The sequence below is a fragment of the Salmo salar genome, chromosome ssa03, assembly GCF_905237065.1.
Source record: "Salmo salar chromosome ssa03, Ssal_v3.1, whole genome shotgun sequence".
Lineage (NCBI taxonomy): Eukaryota > Metazoa > Chordata > Actinopteri > Salmoniformes > Salmonidae > Salmo > Salmo salar.
Window position 1 is genome coordinate 67,499,367 of NC_059444.1, and position 16,992 is coordinate 67,516,358.

The 16,992-nt window shown below is 43.2% G+C and overlaps 1 protein-coding gene across 2 annotated transcripts; it reads right to left on the bottom strand.

The window, feature by feature from the left end:
• Positions 1-1,488: 1,488 nt before the first annotated feature.
• tlcd4b (TLC domain containing 4b) lies at positions 1,489-16,338 on the bottom strand. 2 transcript variants are annotated; one of them, XM_014193522.2, is made up of 7 exons: positions 16,017-16,338; positions 13,247-13,399; positions 7,688-7,777; positions 4,909-4,967; positions 4,692-4,786; positions 4,438-4,511; positions 1,489-4,337 (listed from the first exon to the last, which is right to left on the bottom strand). In XM_014193522.2, the coding sequence occupies exons 2-7, from the start codon at positions 13,390-13,392 to the stop codon at positions 4,001-4,003; spliced, it is 801 nt and encodes a 266-aa protein (XP_014048997.1). In that variant the 5' UTR covers positions 13,393-13,399; positions 16,017-16,338; the 3' UTR covers positions 1,489-4,000. The 2 variants fall into 2 exon arrangements, with proteins under 2 accessions (XP_014048997.1, XP_014048999.1); XM_014193524.2 differs by having other exon boundaries at positions 16,292-16,309.
• Positions 16,339-16,992: the final 654 nt, after the last annotated feature.

Sequence of the window (16,992 nt, forward strand, 5' to 3'; positions counted from 1 at the left end):
CCGGCGCACACGGTAGAGCTGGATTCAATCAGAGCCAAACAGTGGTTCAGATGCTTGTTTCTCTCTAACTCCTGTAGAATGGGCAGAAGAGGAGCGGTAGCTGGCACCCTCTCACACAGGTAACTATTATCTATCCTGTTGCCTAGTCACTATCCCTTTTCATTTTTTTTATGTAACTAGGCAAGTCAGTTAAGAACAAATTCTTATTTACAATGACAGCCAAACCCGTACAACGCTGGGCCAATTGTGCACCACCCTATGGGACTCCCAATCATGGCCTGTTGTGATACAGCCTGGATTCGAACCAGGGTGTCTGTAGTGACGTCTCTAGTACTGAGATGCAGTGCCTTAGACTGCTGCGCCACTCAGGTGCCCTACCTATATGTACATATCTAGTTACATTTCCTCGGACCCCTGCACAGACTGTACTGCTACCCCCTGTATACAGCCAAACTATCATTGCTCATTGTGTATTTATTTCTCACGTTACTTTTATTCTGCATTATTGGGAAGGGCCGTAAGTAAGCATTTCACCGTTAGTCTACATGTGTTGTTTACGAAGCATGTGACAATTAAAATGTGATGGACTAGCTAGACTGGACTGAGCCAGACAAACCTTAGAACCATCCAACACTACTGTGTGCATGACTACGATGCATCCAACATGCAGTTTTTTTCATAAAATTGTCTCAGTTTCTGTGCACCAGTGTAAACAAAATACATGAAAGTCAATGGTGTTTGAATTGTTACTCTGAAGCCAAAAAGCAATGATTGAGACTTTTTTCTGTCTTCAAATTTATTGAAGAGCAAAACTTTCAAGTAAGTCTCAACTTTCAGTGCTACAACGACATCATTAGTAGTGGTCATTGTAGACAATCTAAATCACATGGTGTTGAGACAGGGACCCTAAGGCCCGTGTATTGTTCTTTTCACATTAAAATATTCAGAAAATAATAATGAAACAAATGTCATTGCATTAAAATAAGAAAAACCAAAAACCCACTGGCAACATTTGATCTATGCTTTTTTCCCTCATTAGTTCATGTTCACTCGTTTCATCACCATCATGAATATTAGTTATTAGTTAAGGATGTGACTGCTGCGGTCTACAGATATGCTCCACAGGTGAAGCAGGACTATCCGAGAGAGTCCACAAAAAGCTGGGGCAAGAATTCATTGATTCAGTCATAGTCTAGTTTACTGGCTAATCCATGACATTTAGTATCAAAATGGCTAAAAGTCTTGTGGCTAATTTCAACCTTACAAAAGAGATGAAATGCATGCAATGCAGCTGAAATAAATGCAACAGTTCTACCAGTTCTTCCAGGAGCTACAATATGTCCTCATTTCTCACCAGGGCCTGAGAGCATTTGTACCTTCTCTTAATAAACAATATTAGCCTTTCAAAGGGATAAAAGGCCACAGGTTATTTCTTGCAGATACAAGTGCACTCGGGCATGATGTTACAGAAACCGCCGTGTCACTTCCTCATTTCCAAAAACCAAAACTTTAAGTATTTTTAAAATCACCCAGAGGTCTACATTGCAATTCAACACACCACAGACACACTGAAGTCAGTGACAAACGCTACACATCCAATTAATAGTTTGTACAAACATTGGACATTGTGCAGAAGTACAACCTCTCTCACAGCCATCCGAAGCAGACTTAAAATGCACACCACAGCCTACTGGTGAACCAGAAATCTCATCATCAGGCTACACATGTACTCAGTTGAAAATATTGTTTTCTTGACTGATGAATGACACAAACATGTTGCTCTATTCACAGCTTGAAGTATTGGAGGACTGGGTGAGAAGAGTGAGCTGAATGTCACTAGCTTCTCAACTGAGCTGATGTAGCTGAATAACTACATGACAATAATTACATTTCCAATCTCACCTTCATTCTGGTCATAACCGGCAGCCTCTTTAAGCCCCTTCCCACTCCTCCTAATATCACTAGAACCACCACAACATTCATATCGAGGCCCGCTCCCGTATTCAGAAGAAAACCAAGCAGGCCCTACAGAGGGGTCAACTTCGGAGAATACTTGTCTGGATTCATTATTGTGCAGTGTACAAAAATATATACATAACAGTATCCATAGAGAGAAGAGATTACAATAGAGAGAAAAAAGGAAAACAAACAGCAGTTTTACATTAAAATATCATGCTAATCTCTACCGGACTGCATTAGATTTCCTGTTTGCGTAAAGGCACGACAATACAACCCTCCTCGGTGGTACATGGAGGGGCTCAACAGGTCATTTCTCCATCATGGGGAGTGTGCTTTCATTCCACAGTGAAAAGTCTAACATTTCAGACCCCCCCGTCCCAAACCACGTCAACGCTTTAGGGACAGGAGGAGGACAGAGAACAAAACACTTAACATGCACTCAATACAGCTGGGTGAAAAACATCAAATGCACTGCAGAGGAACCCATAGATTAATGCAATTCATATTTATCCTGTTTAGTGATCCAAACTAGAGTATAAATCATCATAATACGTTTTTTTAACAAGCTCTCAGTGATTTGAATCAATCAAATCAATTTGAAAGGAAGATTTCCAACTGAGTAATACAGTAGGACTTTACACGGCTACACATATAGTACAACATTGCCAGCGTATGTATGGCTGTTCTTGTCAGATAGGTCATTCATAATTGATCTTACATGAATATCAAAAGAAAGGATTTTGAACATCACATTTCCAGCATTCCTATGGCTGACACTGTAGGTGGAACAACACCTAAGACAGGAGAATGCTTCCCCCCAAAAGGGAACCGCTCTTGTTCCAAATTCAGTTCTCACAATAACACAGAAAATAGAGAAAAATGGAAGTTAAAATCTCCAGAGGTACCTTAGATAAACACAACATTTGTTCTAGTGTCTAACAGTAGTGTTACACTACAGTGGCTGGGAAAATCTCCAGAGAAACTGAGAGAAAACGTCCTTTCCAGTCCACTGAACTAGAGATAATGGATGAGATCTTTTCAAAGGCTAAAACATCTTTACAGAAGGAGAAAACAACTCATTGTGATTATTCTCATATGGAGGGAATGACAAGTCTTTATAAGGCAGGGGAGAGGTAGAACAGAAGCATCAAACTGGATGGATTTAACCACTCCACTGTGACAGAGGGTTATGATAGTGTAGTGAAGTTAAGACGCGTTGATGTCAATTCCTGGTTTTGAGGTTGAGAAACAGGAGGAACAAATGGGATAACTGAGACCCAGGAGACCCAAACAGAGCACAGCCAGACCCTGGATGAGATGAGGCAAAAGCATGAAAAACAATGATTCCGGAGAGTTGGCGGTAGGATCCAATCCCCACATCCCTGTCTCAATTTCCCCTGGATGTGCATCCTGGCTGTGGATGGGAAATCCAGTGGTGATTCAATCTGAACTGTTGCTGTGAGCGGGGGACCGGTTTGGTGGTAATGTAGGTGGTGTTCATAAAAAGGAGGCCACAGCAAATGCAGTAAGAGGCATTGTGGTGTCCCGGTCTGTCAAACTAGCACACTAAGAGGTCCTTATTCTGAGGACAAAGTAGGAGGCTCTCCTCTGGTTGGACGGGTCAGGGAACTGAAAATCGTAAAGGATGATGGCCGAGGGAGTTTCTGACAGAGCCAGAGTACGGTTTCTTCTTTTATTGCTTTCTACCTGTCCATCACAGGCACTTCAGATGACTGAGCTTGGGTTGAAGTTGAAGGTGAACAAGAATGAGTGTACTTAACAGCTACTCTCATCTCCAACCAAACCCAGCCAGGGTACCACCATACCGTCGATGAAACACTGAGGTACAGAAGCTAGTGTGGGACCAGTCTCATTCTGTGAGGCTGAATCGGATGAGGACCTGACCCCATTCGGCTGCATGATTTCCAGGTATGGAGATAATAGCAAGGCTGGAGCTAGCAGGGGCTATAAGAGCCCTTGAAGTCCTTCCTGTCTCCCTTCCACAGAGTCTGTCTATGTCCCCCCCTCCAGCCAGTATCTCTTAGTCTGTGTGGTTATTCACATGATTCTGCTTGAGCGGGGAGACCTCTTTGGGCTTCCTGCCGCTGGCGCCCATCATGACCTTGTAGCAGCCGCGGGCGATCTTGTACATCCAGATGGTGTTGAGGATGTCCAGGGCGATGCAGGATGTGATCCAGGCCACCTGAGCACCGATGCCCAAGCGCTCGAAGGCCTCCGTACCGAAGGTGGCAAACACCCGGGCCCAGTAGGGAGGCATGACGAAGATGCGCACCATGAAGAAGACCACTGCCATGGCCATGCCGTTGGCCACAACCAAGCGGTCCGAGCGAGGGTACTTCAGCACCTCGTAGAACCACCTATACGTGGAGGAGAACGGAATAATGTCAACACTGACAGAGGTCGGGGCTGATAAACAGGAGTATTCATTAATATATAGTAAAAGTGGAGCTAGCTTACCTTTGGTTCACAAAAGGTGTGGATAACTCTGAAATGAGACGGAAGTTGGCGAAATAGGGAAGCACGCCACGAGACTGCAGAGAGCGTAAAGACGTATTACCACAAATAAACATGGGCAGAAATAACCTAAAAACAGACTAAATGTGCAACACATCTTTAGAAAGAAGACTTGAGTATTTCAATACCAAAACACAAAGGCACCAAAGAACCATCTAATATTAGCCACTGTGCTCATGGTTTCCCCCCAGACTCACCAAGACATATCCATAAGCATAGAGCGCCGCCAAGTGGTGGCAGACAAAAAAGCTGTCCCCCATTGTGCTCCAGTTAGTGGCCAGAAGCACAAGGTCTACACAGAACAACAAGAGGGTAGAGTTAGCACACAATTTGTTATTTCCATCTACTGTCCACAGAGAAATGTGGATGGCTTATTGTTATACAAGAGGATAAACATGAGAGAGAGAGACTCACCATAGAGCAAATAACCACACGTTATGGCCACATTCAGTTTCACTAGTCCAGGCTCCCCCCTGTACAGCAAAAACAAAACAAAGTGTTCTTTCAGAATAACAGTCGCCACATTACAGATTAATGCTAAAACTACTGTAAAACAGAAACAAAAGCTACTTACGATTTCATAGAAATCTAGTGAAGTCCACAAAACATTCTACATACTGTATTAGTGCAGTCTACTGCAGGGGTCTCCAACCTTTTCCAGCATGAGAGCTAATTAAAAAAATAGGCACATTCTTCTCATGGCCAAGTCATGAGTCATAGTCTTGCTACTACTGAGATACCCGTGTCCAGGGAAGGTCCAGTTTAAACAGCACTGTGTTGACAAATGCATTGTGCTCACATACAGAGGGTGTGTTTCTGTTTGCCTCCTGTATCCTTGTGTGCTCATGGACAAATACGTGTCAGGATGTGTGTACATGTGAGCAGTAGCCTGCATATAGTACATACTGTAAGAATGAGTACCACTGTTCTCTTGACTGTAGGAGTGGATTGTACGACTCAGTTGCTCGAACAAGGTTTTAGCAACATTATGGTTATCAGATCACTGTATCACATGGGCCACATTTACTGTCTAGGCCTGTGAGTGGACTGGAGTGCAAGAGGCTCTTGACAAGAGCATCTGCTAAGTGACTGTGGTCATAATAATGTGTGTGTCTCAGTAGTGACACTGGATCTGATTTTGGCCTCTCTCCATCACAGGTATCCTGTTGCTGAGGGCGGGGTCATGGCTCTCTGTGACAGCACACCACGACGTGCTCTCTGGATCAGAGGGGGGCTCCACGCAACACCGCCCTTCCTCACCTCTACCAACCTTCACCCCAACGTACCCGTTTAGGGTATGTCTGAGTGCAACATCCTCTCTGAACCACACTCATGTAGACACGATCAATGTCATATGCAGCCAATGGTTTCTTCACTTCATGTTTACTGTACATCCTGGAGCCCACCCATAAGGCTAATAATCTATTCACCCATATAGAGAGTCGAAGCCATTCGTAGATAAACTTGTGAATCTGTTAAAGCTAAGAGATGAACTTCAGATAGATCAACAGGAGGGGTCAGGATGAGATGGGTCCAAAGGTTCTCAGATTCCATCACTGATCCAGGTATGGCTGGGCAGCAGGTAGCCTAGCGGTTAGAGGCGAGCCAGCAACCGGACGGTTGCCAGTTTGAATCCCGGGTCTGCCGGGAAAACTCTATCGGGAAGTGAGCTGGCAACCGGAGGGTTGCTGGTATGAAGTCCCAGATTCGATTGCCTGCCGTTGTGTCCTTGAGCGAGGCACTTAACCCCCCCAGCAACAGCTCCCCAGGCGCCCAGTGTGGTAGTCCCCTGCACCTCTCCAAAACCTCTATATTTATGTGTATGTCTGAGTCTTTTGGAGGTGTTGGGTTAAAAAGCGGAAGTCACAGTTCAGTTGGACCTTGTGTGTATTTGACCAATAAAGGGATCTAAATGTTACAGTAAGCCACACCTGGGGTTACATCATTGAACTCTGATCAACCAACTGAGCACTATTGTTTTACACCAATTGAGTATATTCTGCTCACACTGGTTACATCGCACTTTTAAAGCTCAGATAAACCAATCAGGCAATGTGAGGTAGGCGGATTTGGAAAACGATTTGGATTGATTGGATTAAGATGACAAAACCCAGGCAGAAGCGCCAGAGTGACGTTGTGAGAAGCTGAATCTGTCACAATGCAGGTTTTGTGGGCGGTTAGTTCTGTGAAGCCCAGCACAATGCCAGTCTGTGGCATGTCTAAATGATGCTGTAACAATCAGATTGTCTGAGGATTAATGCTTACGCCATAAAGTGTTGCAATAAGAGGAACTAGCTACTGCGCTAGCAAAATAACATGGCTACCAGTCTAAATAGAGGAAAAGTAAGAAACTAAAAGAGATGGGCAGGAAAGCAAATACATTAGAGACAACAGGTTAGTGCCAATTCTACACAGACAAAGACCAAAACAAAGGGAAAAAACAAGACAACATGACTTGGGCTGGGAGGGTACAACAATTACACCCCTATTAAACAAACCCTATGACAGTAAAGGAACAACAAAGAAAGAAGGAAAAAGAGAGTAGTCTAAATGTGAGACATTTGGGCACAGAGCAGATGAAGGGGGGGTGGCAGGACTCCTCCCTATTGGCCCTTCACAACCCCTTTTCTCCGCTCCATCAGCGACAGACAGACAATGACAGCGAGGGAAGTGCTGTATTGATCAGACAGCCAGAGACGCAGGGTGCTGCTGGGGGGGTCACCAGAAGGGGAGGGAAGAGGAAGAGGGGGGGCTGAAGACTGGGCTGCTGTTTGCTATGAAAAGGAGCCTTGTTGGCAGGACTCTGGCCTGTCTGATCAGAACAAGAGAGGAAGAGAAACAGAAGGAGAGAAACACGAGAGTAGAAGACAGAGAAAGAGGAGAGAGAAGAGAGAGTAGAAGACAGAAACAGAAGGGAGAGGGAGGGAGGGATAGGGAAATTACCATTCCTCTCTTTCAGGATACAATGATGTAATCACACAGTCAGCAGTAGGAGAGAGAACATAGAAAAGACAATGAAAGGACAAATCCACTGAATCTACACTTCTCTTGAGACTCCACTGAGATTTCTCTCTGACAGTGGGGAATGGCGGCAGCATCATCCCTCCCTCCCTCCCTCCCTCCCTCCCAGGGTAGGCTAGTAGCTACGGCTGCTAGAGTGACAGACAGCAGACAGTAATGCAGTTCATCTTACCAGACGGGGTCTGCGTTGACAGCATCATCAAACCACAGGATGTAGAGACAGAAGAGGCCCACGATCAGAGCATGGACAGTGGACACCAATCTGGGCAAGCACACAGAAACAGGGACAGTTAGAGCAATGGCAGAGAATGCTGCAAGACTAGCACCACCGCAGCAGTAATACTAATAAACAGTTCAAGTAACATAACAACAACATCCTTTACAGCACTGAGAACACAATGAAGAAACCTCATTTGGGCCATGTGGAACCTTGGCAATGGAACTAATTTGAAGGAGAATCGTGTGTGTGTAAAACTACTCAGATTTTGTTGACCTCTGGGACTCTTTATCTGGGCTAGTGAAGAGAACTCCAGTGCTACCACGCCTCATCTCCCCTCACCCGCACACACAGTCCCCAGACCTGGGCACACCAGCTGTCCCACAGACCTAGCAATGCTGGCTCCACAGACCAGCCACTGTACAATGAACATTGTTATTTTTAGTGTCACCATTAAAACATCACTATCTGAGAGCGTATAACTGCCATGATCAAGGAGGAGAGTGGAATTTGAGGCAGTCTCTTACGAAGCAGAAGGGGCAAGTGCATTTGCTCTCCCTCTAGCCCATTTGAACTGAACATCTAGCTAGTGACGTGTTCCTTAGCCTACGCCTCAGGCTTACATCTCTGCTGTGCATCTTTCTGTAGATATTCTCTGTGTCCCTTTACAAGTAAAGCTTGAATAAATAATAACACTGACACACTGGGAGCCGTTATGCAATGAAGGGGAACTTTGAATCAAACTTCAATAACTATCAGTGTGTCACCTTTGGCTTGTTATGCATTGGTACACACATCCTGTAGCAGTGTTCAGTGTGCATGACCACTTTTTGAACTGAGGCCCAGGACTGCCGCGCAGCTCCCCCCAGGACTGCCGCGCAGCTCCCCCCAGGACTGCCGCGCAGCTCCCCCCAGGACTGCCGTGGCTTGTGTTCCTATTTTATGTGTCTCGGGCTGTTGGTGGTAGGTGCACCCGATTCAGCTGCCTGTGTGCCAAGTAGTTGAACTGTTGCCATATTTGAACCATTTCATGTGTCTGAAGGTACAAACTGCCTTCCCGGCGGGGCCGGAGAGCAAATCAAGTGCACTGTATGCCTACCGCTGGCCAATCGGATGGCTCAGATTACTGTGTTGGCAGTAACATAGCAGGCATAAAAGAAAGCTACAGCAAAGTTGATACTGTGAGATTTCAAAATGTTTAAAACCATGACTAGAGAGACAGACTATCAACAAATACAGCAAAAAGCTGCTGTTTTATGAGTGAGATCACGTTAAAGTTCTTACTCAGCACTGTCAACACTTTGTATTCAACACTTTTATAAGCCATAAAACGCATGTTCTTCCCATTTCCACTCAGCGCTACAACACGCACTGCAGCAGTAATGAATGAGTAGGAAAGTGTATCTATAGGCTTGCATTGCTGTTATTATTAGTGGGTTGAGTCTTTTTAATATTTCACTTTCTCTGTTCATAGGAGTAACAACATGAATTTGTGCACGAGGCAGAAATAACGGTGCGACTCGAGTTGCCATCAGCTGGAAGACGGTGTCCCTTTTTGGTCTGTGTCAGTGGAGGAAAGAGAGAGCGGAGGGATGTTGAGAGGTGGACCCTCAGTCTGCTGTTCTCTCACTCCGCTGAGACTGACCATTAGATGCGGGCACCACTAGCTCAGTAAAATAAAATTAAAAGACAAATTATTTAAATGTATGCTCACTCAGCTGTGCCTCACAAGTAATGCAACAATGGATCTATTACCGGTGTGATCATATAGCCTTCCTCAAATTTTGAAATATATATTTTTTTAAATGGCCCAAACAACAACGCATTGGGCAATTCGAGAAAAGCCAATATGAGGTGATAATGTATTGTGCCTATAGCTTACTGAAAAAAACCTCATTGCTACAGTACTGTTTTTAATTGGTCATTGTTGCATAGGCCGCACGTGTTTTTGTAATGTTAAAAAAACAAATGGAGCGGTAATTCTCGGCTTGCATTTTGACTCAGAATGTGATCTTGACTCACAAAATGTTGGTGACCACTGTTCTAGTTTTCCCTGTTAACATGATCAAAGTTTCCCTTGACTGTGCAATTGTGATCAAATCAACACAACATTAGCCACTGACAATGCAACATACCTAAACAAAACAAACTATGCAAGAGATTTTGTTGTAGGCAGAACACATCGGAGTAGGATTTTATTACATTGACACGCACTACTCAGCCCGTACTCTACAAATACCGGTGCGGCATAAACAATCAGCGCTGGAGTAGGCCTATATGCAAATAGACCATTGCCATGTATTTACTTTGAACTGGACTGTGTTTACAGCATGAGCGTTCGTGAGTAGACGTGCTTGTTTTGAGATCAAAGCGAGAGCTGCATGTAGCCACGTGTGCACATTTTGTTCATATCCTTTGCTAGTTAATTAGTTATTAGACCAGTTATAGATAATTTGTAGTCAGTAATGGGGGAGTGATTGCTTCCTACAAGAGCACAAAATGTATACATTTCTAGACATCTTTGAAAAGCGAGTTAGGTAAAGAGCTATTTTTTGTCTTAATGGGACAGTGTTGTATTTTGAGACAGGTTTGAATAAGTTAATTAGCCAATAGACAGAGGGTAGCATACTTTGTCAGATTTTCTGTCATAATGATATGGGGGGAAAAAGCATTTTATTTTGTAAAATGGTTTCTTGCATCAAACCACAACATTTTCAGTAATCTCCTTGTCCAAAGGACAAGTGGATAAACAGGTTAATGTCAAGCCCTGCAAGTTTTTTCCCCCAAAGTCTCATGGAATATAGGCCTATATTGAACACCACACAATGGCTGCTAATGTAGGCTGAATGATAGACCAGCCATTTTAAAATGTTATGGGATGCATTTTCTCCGTTGTTTTTGATGGTGGACACTCTGGTAGCTCTACATTACAATCAAATAACCAGAGTAGACTACTTGGCCATTTTTAAAACTGTAACTTAAAGTGGGTACAGCCTCAGTGTTCACAGAAACGTGCTGGAGGTTGCACAGAATTTTCACAATGTTCAAGTTACCACTCAGCAGACCTGAAATTTGCTCAGTGTCAATTTTCTTTTGAGGGAACAGTGGTAATTAGAGGTTGACCGATTAATCGGAATGGCCGATTAATTATGGCCGATTTCAAGTTTTCATAACAATCGGTAATCGTTTTTTTGGACACCGATTTGCCGATTTTTTATACACCTTTATTTAACTAGGCAAGTCAGTTATGAACACATTCTTAGTTTCAATGACAGCCTAGGAACGGTGGGTTAACTGCCTTGTTCAGGGGCAGAACGACAGATTTTTACCTTGTCAGCTCGGGGATTCATTTTTGCAACCTTCCAGTTACTAGTCCAACGCTCTAACCACCTGCCTTACATTGCACTCCACGAGGAGCCTGCGTGGCAGGCTGACTACCTGTTACGCGAGGGCAGCAAGAAGCCAAGGTAAGTTGCTTGGTAGCATTAAACTTATCTTATAAAAAACAATCTTAACATAATCACTAGTTAACTACACATGGTTGATGATATTACTAGTTTATCTAGCGTGTCCTGCGTTGCATATAATCGATGCGGTGCCTGTTCATTTCTCATTGAATCACAGTCTACTTCGACAAATGGGTGATGATTTAACCAGTGCATTTGCGAAAAAAGCACTGTCGTTGCACCAATGTACCTAACCATAAACATCAATGCCTTTCTTTAAAATCAATACACAAGTATATATTTTTAAACCTGCATATTTAGTTAATATTGCCTGCTAACATGAATTTCTTATAACTATGGAAATTGTGTCACTTCTCTTGCGTTCCGTGCAAGCAGTCAGGATATATGCAGCAGTTTGGGCTGCCTGGCTCATTGCGAACTGTGTGAAGTCCATTTATTCCTAATAAAGGCCGTAATTAATTATGACATAACATTGAAGGTTGTACAATGTAACAGCAATATTTAGACTTAGGGACGCCATCCATTAGATAAAATACGGAACGGTTCCGTATTTCACTGAAAGAATAAAGGTTTTGTTTTCGAAATGATAGTTTCCGGATTCGACCATTTTAATGACCAAAGGCTCGTATTTCTGTGTGTTATTATGTTATAATTAAGTCTATGATTTGATAGAGCAGTCTGACTGAGCGGTGGTAGGCACCAGCAGGCTCGTAAGCATTCATTCAAACAGCACTTTTGTGCGTTTGCCAGCAATTCTTCGCAATGCTTCAAGCATTGCACTGTTTATGACTTCAAGCCTATCAACCCCCGAGATTAGGCTGGTGTAACCAATGTGAAATGGCTAGCTAGTTAGCAGGGTGTGCGCTAATAGCGTTTCAAACGTCACTCGCTCTGAGACTCGGAGTAGTTGTTCCCCTTGCTCTGCATGGGTAACGCTGCTTTGAGGGTGGCTGTTGTCGATGTGTTCCTGGTTCGAGCCCATGTAGGAGCGAGGAGAGGGACAGAAGCTATACTGTTACACTGGCAATACTAAAGTGCCTATAAGAACATCCAATTGTCAAAGGTATATGAAATACAAATCGTATAGAGAGAAATAGTCCTATAATTACTATAATAGCTACAACCTAAAACTTCTTACCTGGGAATATTGAAGACTCATGTTAAAAGGAACCACCAGCGTTCTCATGTTCTGAGCAAGGAACTTAAATGTTAGCTTTTTTACATGGCACATACTGCACTTTTACTTTCTTCTCCAACACTTTGTTTTTGCATTATTTAAACCAAATTGAACATGTTTCATTATTTATTTGAGGCTAAATTGATTTTATTGATGTATTATATTAAGTTAAAATAAGTGTTCATTCAGTATTGTTGTAATTGTCGTTATTACAAAAAAAAAAATATATATATATATATATATATCTATTTTTTGTTAAAAAATTATTATTATTATTTTTTTTAATTTTTTTTTTTTAAATCGACCGATTAATCAGTATCGGCTTTTTTTGGTCCTCCAATAATCGGTATCGGTGTTGAAAAATCATATTCGGTCGACCTCTAGTGGTAATAGTGGGTACAGCCCACCAGCTCAAGACAAACTGATACCAGAGAAGAGATACCATTCAATACATGGAGTAACTCATTCCAAACGCCAATTGGCAACTTTTGAACTTAACCCCAAAATAATTACACATTTCTGGTCTTTGAATTCAAAGCCCAGCCCCTGACGTGTACTATGGAAAGTTGAGAAGATGACCCATGACAACCTAAATGACGATATTGTAAATAGATAAAGATTTGTCTGATTAGAGCTGAAGTATCAGCACAATAAAACTATTTGAATGCCAAGCCAGTCCAAGAGCAATGTAGAGAATAAATATCTACATAATCATTAACTTGTTAGTCTACCTTTCGACTAGTTATCATTTCTGACCTCAGATCAGTGTGCCTTGGATAATGTCTGATAGAGGTGTGTTACAGCAGAGTCGGTACAGTACTAGTCTATAACGTGAAACCTGTTAAGAGGCCTGTTGGAAGGGTATTGTACCTGGAGTTCCACTCAGTGAGCTTGGTGGGGGGCAGGCGGTCGTAGCTAGGGGTAAAGGTTGAGGAGAACAGCGGGCTGGCCACAGAGAAGAGCAGCTGAAACCCCACGAAGCTGCCAGCCACCACGGTCAACTCTCTCGTCTCCATCACTCACCTACAGTATACCACACCAGGAGAGAGACGGGGTGAGAGGCATGTTCTGTTACTGTACAGAAGACACAATACCCCTAGACTGTCAGCGGGGAATGTAGAGGGGGGCCGGAAGGAATAAGAGAAGAAGTGAAGGATGGAAGGGAGGAAAACAGGGTGGCAAAGGAGGGCAAGGGAGAGAGCCATTGAAAAGGAGATGGTGGTAAAACAGCAGAAACGAGAGAAAATAAATCATTCATTATTGGACAAATATTTTGCACAGGGATTAAATGTGCAATTGTAGCTAAGAATTGAAAGAAAAGAGGATTGTAAAGATGGAGATAGAGGTTCCTGTTGGTGAATGCACGCTATCGAGAGGAGGAAGAACATTTGTGATGAGAGATGCAAAAACACAAGTAGAAAGACTGACTAAGTCTATAAACTAGCAGTGTATGTGCATCTGTGTGTAGGGGTCATCGCCCTGCAGTGTCCAGCGGTGGAGACTATAGTTGAGTAGCATGGATCAACTGCAGCACTATTACATCGTATCAACAGAGCTTGGGGTCCATGCTCCCTGTTTACACTGCACTAAGAAACAGCCACTCACTCCCTTGACCTTGTTTTCCCAGAAGAGGGATTATGTTTCATGAAGAATTGGATTTTCAGTAAACTCAAAAGGTCCTCAGAGCTACTGGCTCTTTGACTGAGGTCCAAGACTGGTCATGTGTCCTCACCTCGACCCTCAGAGTACTCAAGGAACTACAATACTAACATTCCAAAAAACCTGCATCTGGGACCATTAAATCCACAAGAATCTGAAATCCAGAGAAAATGGCTACTTGGATGAAGCAACAACAATAGTCTAAGGTTCTAACTGCTTTTCCAAGTACAAACAATGTGCTGCCGATTACAATGGGATAAGGCAACTGATTAGATGACTGGTCACCAACAGGGAGATTCTAGTGATACTGGAGAAAGTCTATCCTTTCTCCAATATCACTAGACCTAAACCCAATAGGCTTTAACCTCTGCCCCAACTGGCACTTTAAAAACTTGTACAGTAGGTTCTAATACTCAAAAAATTCAATGTTATAAAACCATGCCATGACTACAAACTGTTCTCTCCCCCCATTGGCTTACATCCCTCAAACTCAACTCTGGACCTCAAAGACAGTTCCACCGCATGTTTTCATTGTTCCCCTCTAGTCAGGGACTAATTTAGACCCGTTTACACCAGGTGTGTACAATTAATTATCAGGTAGCACAGAAAACCAGCAGGCTCCGGACCTCATAGGGTAAGTTAGTACCCCTGGCCTAAATTACCAGAAAATAGGACTGGACCCACAGAGCGACAGTCGGACAATAGGGAACACCCCATGTTCACTCAGGGTCTACAGTGTCAAAATCAACACACGTTTCCAGTATAAAGGAGCATTGGTACAGTACCGCCTATTGCCACTTCAGTCTGATACAAACACATGTACTGTTTAACATAGGCTACTACAAACCACAGTTCCATGTGCTCTGAGCAAAATCATTTTTCAATCTCCAGATCTATGGATGTGAGGACATTGTGTCAAGCTGATCAACACCATCACAGGAAACCCGTAGTTTAGCTACTGCGGTGGCCCATACAATAACCCCAGCTCTCCGTGGAATAGGCCTAACTCTGTAAGCAATCAGGAACTTGTTGTATTATCCAGATAGCATTTGGACCAATAAAATAGCAGTGTTTGAGAGAAGCCTTATTGTTCCAGAGCATGCTGATCATATGCTGCATCTGCTTCAATTATTCATTAGCATTCTTCAACTGGCAAGCTGGGAGGGCAAAGGCGTGCATACCCGACAACACCATCCACTTTTGACCTTGTTCTCCTGCACTATATGCTGTTGTCAGAAAACTATGACCCTTTGGAATATCGACCAACACAAATAGCGGTTCAATTTCCCATGTTCCAGTGGAAATATAAAACGTCCACTCTCTCATGCAATGCATATGCCATTGAGGTTTTTAGAAGACAGAATGTGCAAAAATACAATGAATGTAATCTTTTTTTTTGTCTAAATGCAGCTCACATGACGGTAAAATTACGACTGGCATTCTAGGCCAACTGACAAGTGATGAGATTTCCTTTCACTTTAATAACGCAAATCTTGGGATGCAGACAATCCCCCCAACGCTTGTGCTAATGAGTACAATTACTTGCCCTGGCCTAGAGTTAAAAATAATGAGGATATTAAAAGATAACTGGTAAATGGCCAGCTTCTCCCGTCTGGTCTAGTGCTCTTCTTGCGGAGGCAAATAGCTACATAATTATGCATAACTTGTCAGCACAGTCCCTTGTTCTCTGCGGCGCGTGACACAGCAAACGTGTGCACGACAAGAAATGTGCACAATCCCTCGATTTTCGGCAACATTGTCGCCAGTAGGACACTTTCCAGTTTAGCCACAAGTAGACTAACTACACGAATTATGAGAGCACAACTACTGACTAGAAAGCAGTGCTATATTGCCACAACCAGGGTCGTATTGCGGTCACTAGCTAGATGTTTAATATATACAAATTGCAGTGCATTGGCTCAATGTATCGCTGTGTTGTGAACAAAATAATAAGTGAAAGGCTAGCTAGATAAATAACTACCTGATATCAGCCGCATAGGTCCTCGTCTTCTCTCACTTTCTTAGGTAGCTAACTTAGCAAGTCAGCTAGCTAGCAGTAGCCCACTAGCTAGCTCTCTAGTGTAAGTCCTCGTGAAAAAGGCTATACGACGAAAGCAGCGGCATTCATGCATAACTATTACAGTAGCTAGATAATTGCGGATTCGAGGCCAATTTCCCTGCCACCATGCGTTCCAAGTTTTGCTTAAAATCTAAAGTTGTAGACGTTTTGTTTTGCAATTGACAGCTAGCACTAACCTGTGACGCGAACACGCAGATACCACCCACCCTCTAGCTCACACCCCTCGGTTTGGCCACACCCACAATAAACAAAGGCCACATTGATTACAGTGTTATATTCTTCAAAGACAGGGAACAGCTGATACCACTACCAATAACATGCAAAGGCTTAGTTAGCATCGTTGCTATAACGAAATCTGCATTTGTTTGATGCCCACAACTAAAACACGAAGAACTGCAGGCAGCTTGACAAGCTATTGAATAACACACCACAAATAGTTAGGTCATATTTTTACACTTGCCATAGGCCAATTAAATCAAGGCTACATTTTCATATGTGTATTTTACTTATTATAATTGGAAACTGAAAGGGTTTTACAGACAGAGATATTATGAATCCAATGTATTTTGAAAGGAGTGGTTATTTCTGTCATTGTATGGCTCTGCGCTGTCACCTACTGAGTCATCCTCCCAAGTCAAGGTTGTCTGTCTGGTTTCCCCAGCACAGGAGGCTGCTAAGGGGAGGACAGCTCATAATAATGCCAGGAATGGCGCAAATGGAATGGCATCACACACCTGGAAACCATGTGATTGATGTATTTGATATCATTCCAATCATTACTCTCCAGCCATTACCATGAGCTCGTCCTCCCCAATTAAGGTGCCACCAACATCCCGTGTTCCTTGCACTTCCCATGTTGACACTTAGGTATTTGGCA

Excerpts from the sequence above, each read along its gene's own strand:
- tlcd4b (XM_014193522.2), bottom strand. The coding sequence starts at position 13,392 with ATGGAGACGAGAGAGTTGACCGTGGTGGCTGGCAGCTTCGTGGGGTTT. Across the intron at positions 4,968-7,687 it reads GTCAACGCAGACCCCGTCTG|GGGGGAGCCTGGACTAGTGA; the intron begins GTAAGATGAACT and ends TTTGCTGTACAG. Across the intron at positions 4,787-4,908 it reads GTGTGGTTATTTGCTCTATG|ACCTTGTGCTTCTGGCCACT; the intron begins GTGAGTCTCTCT and ends TGTTCTGTGTAG.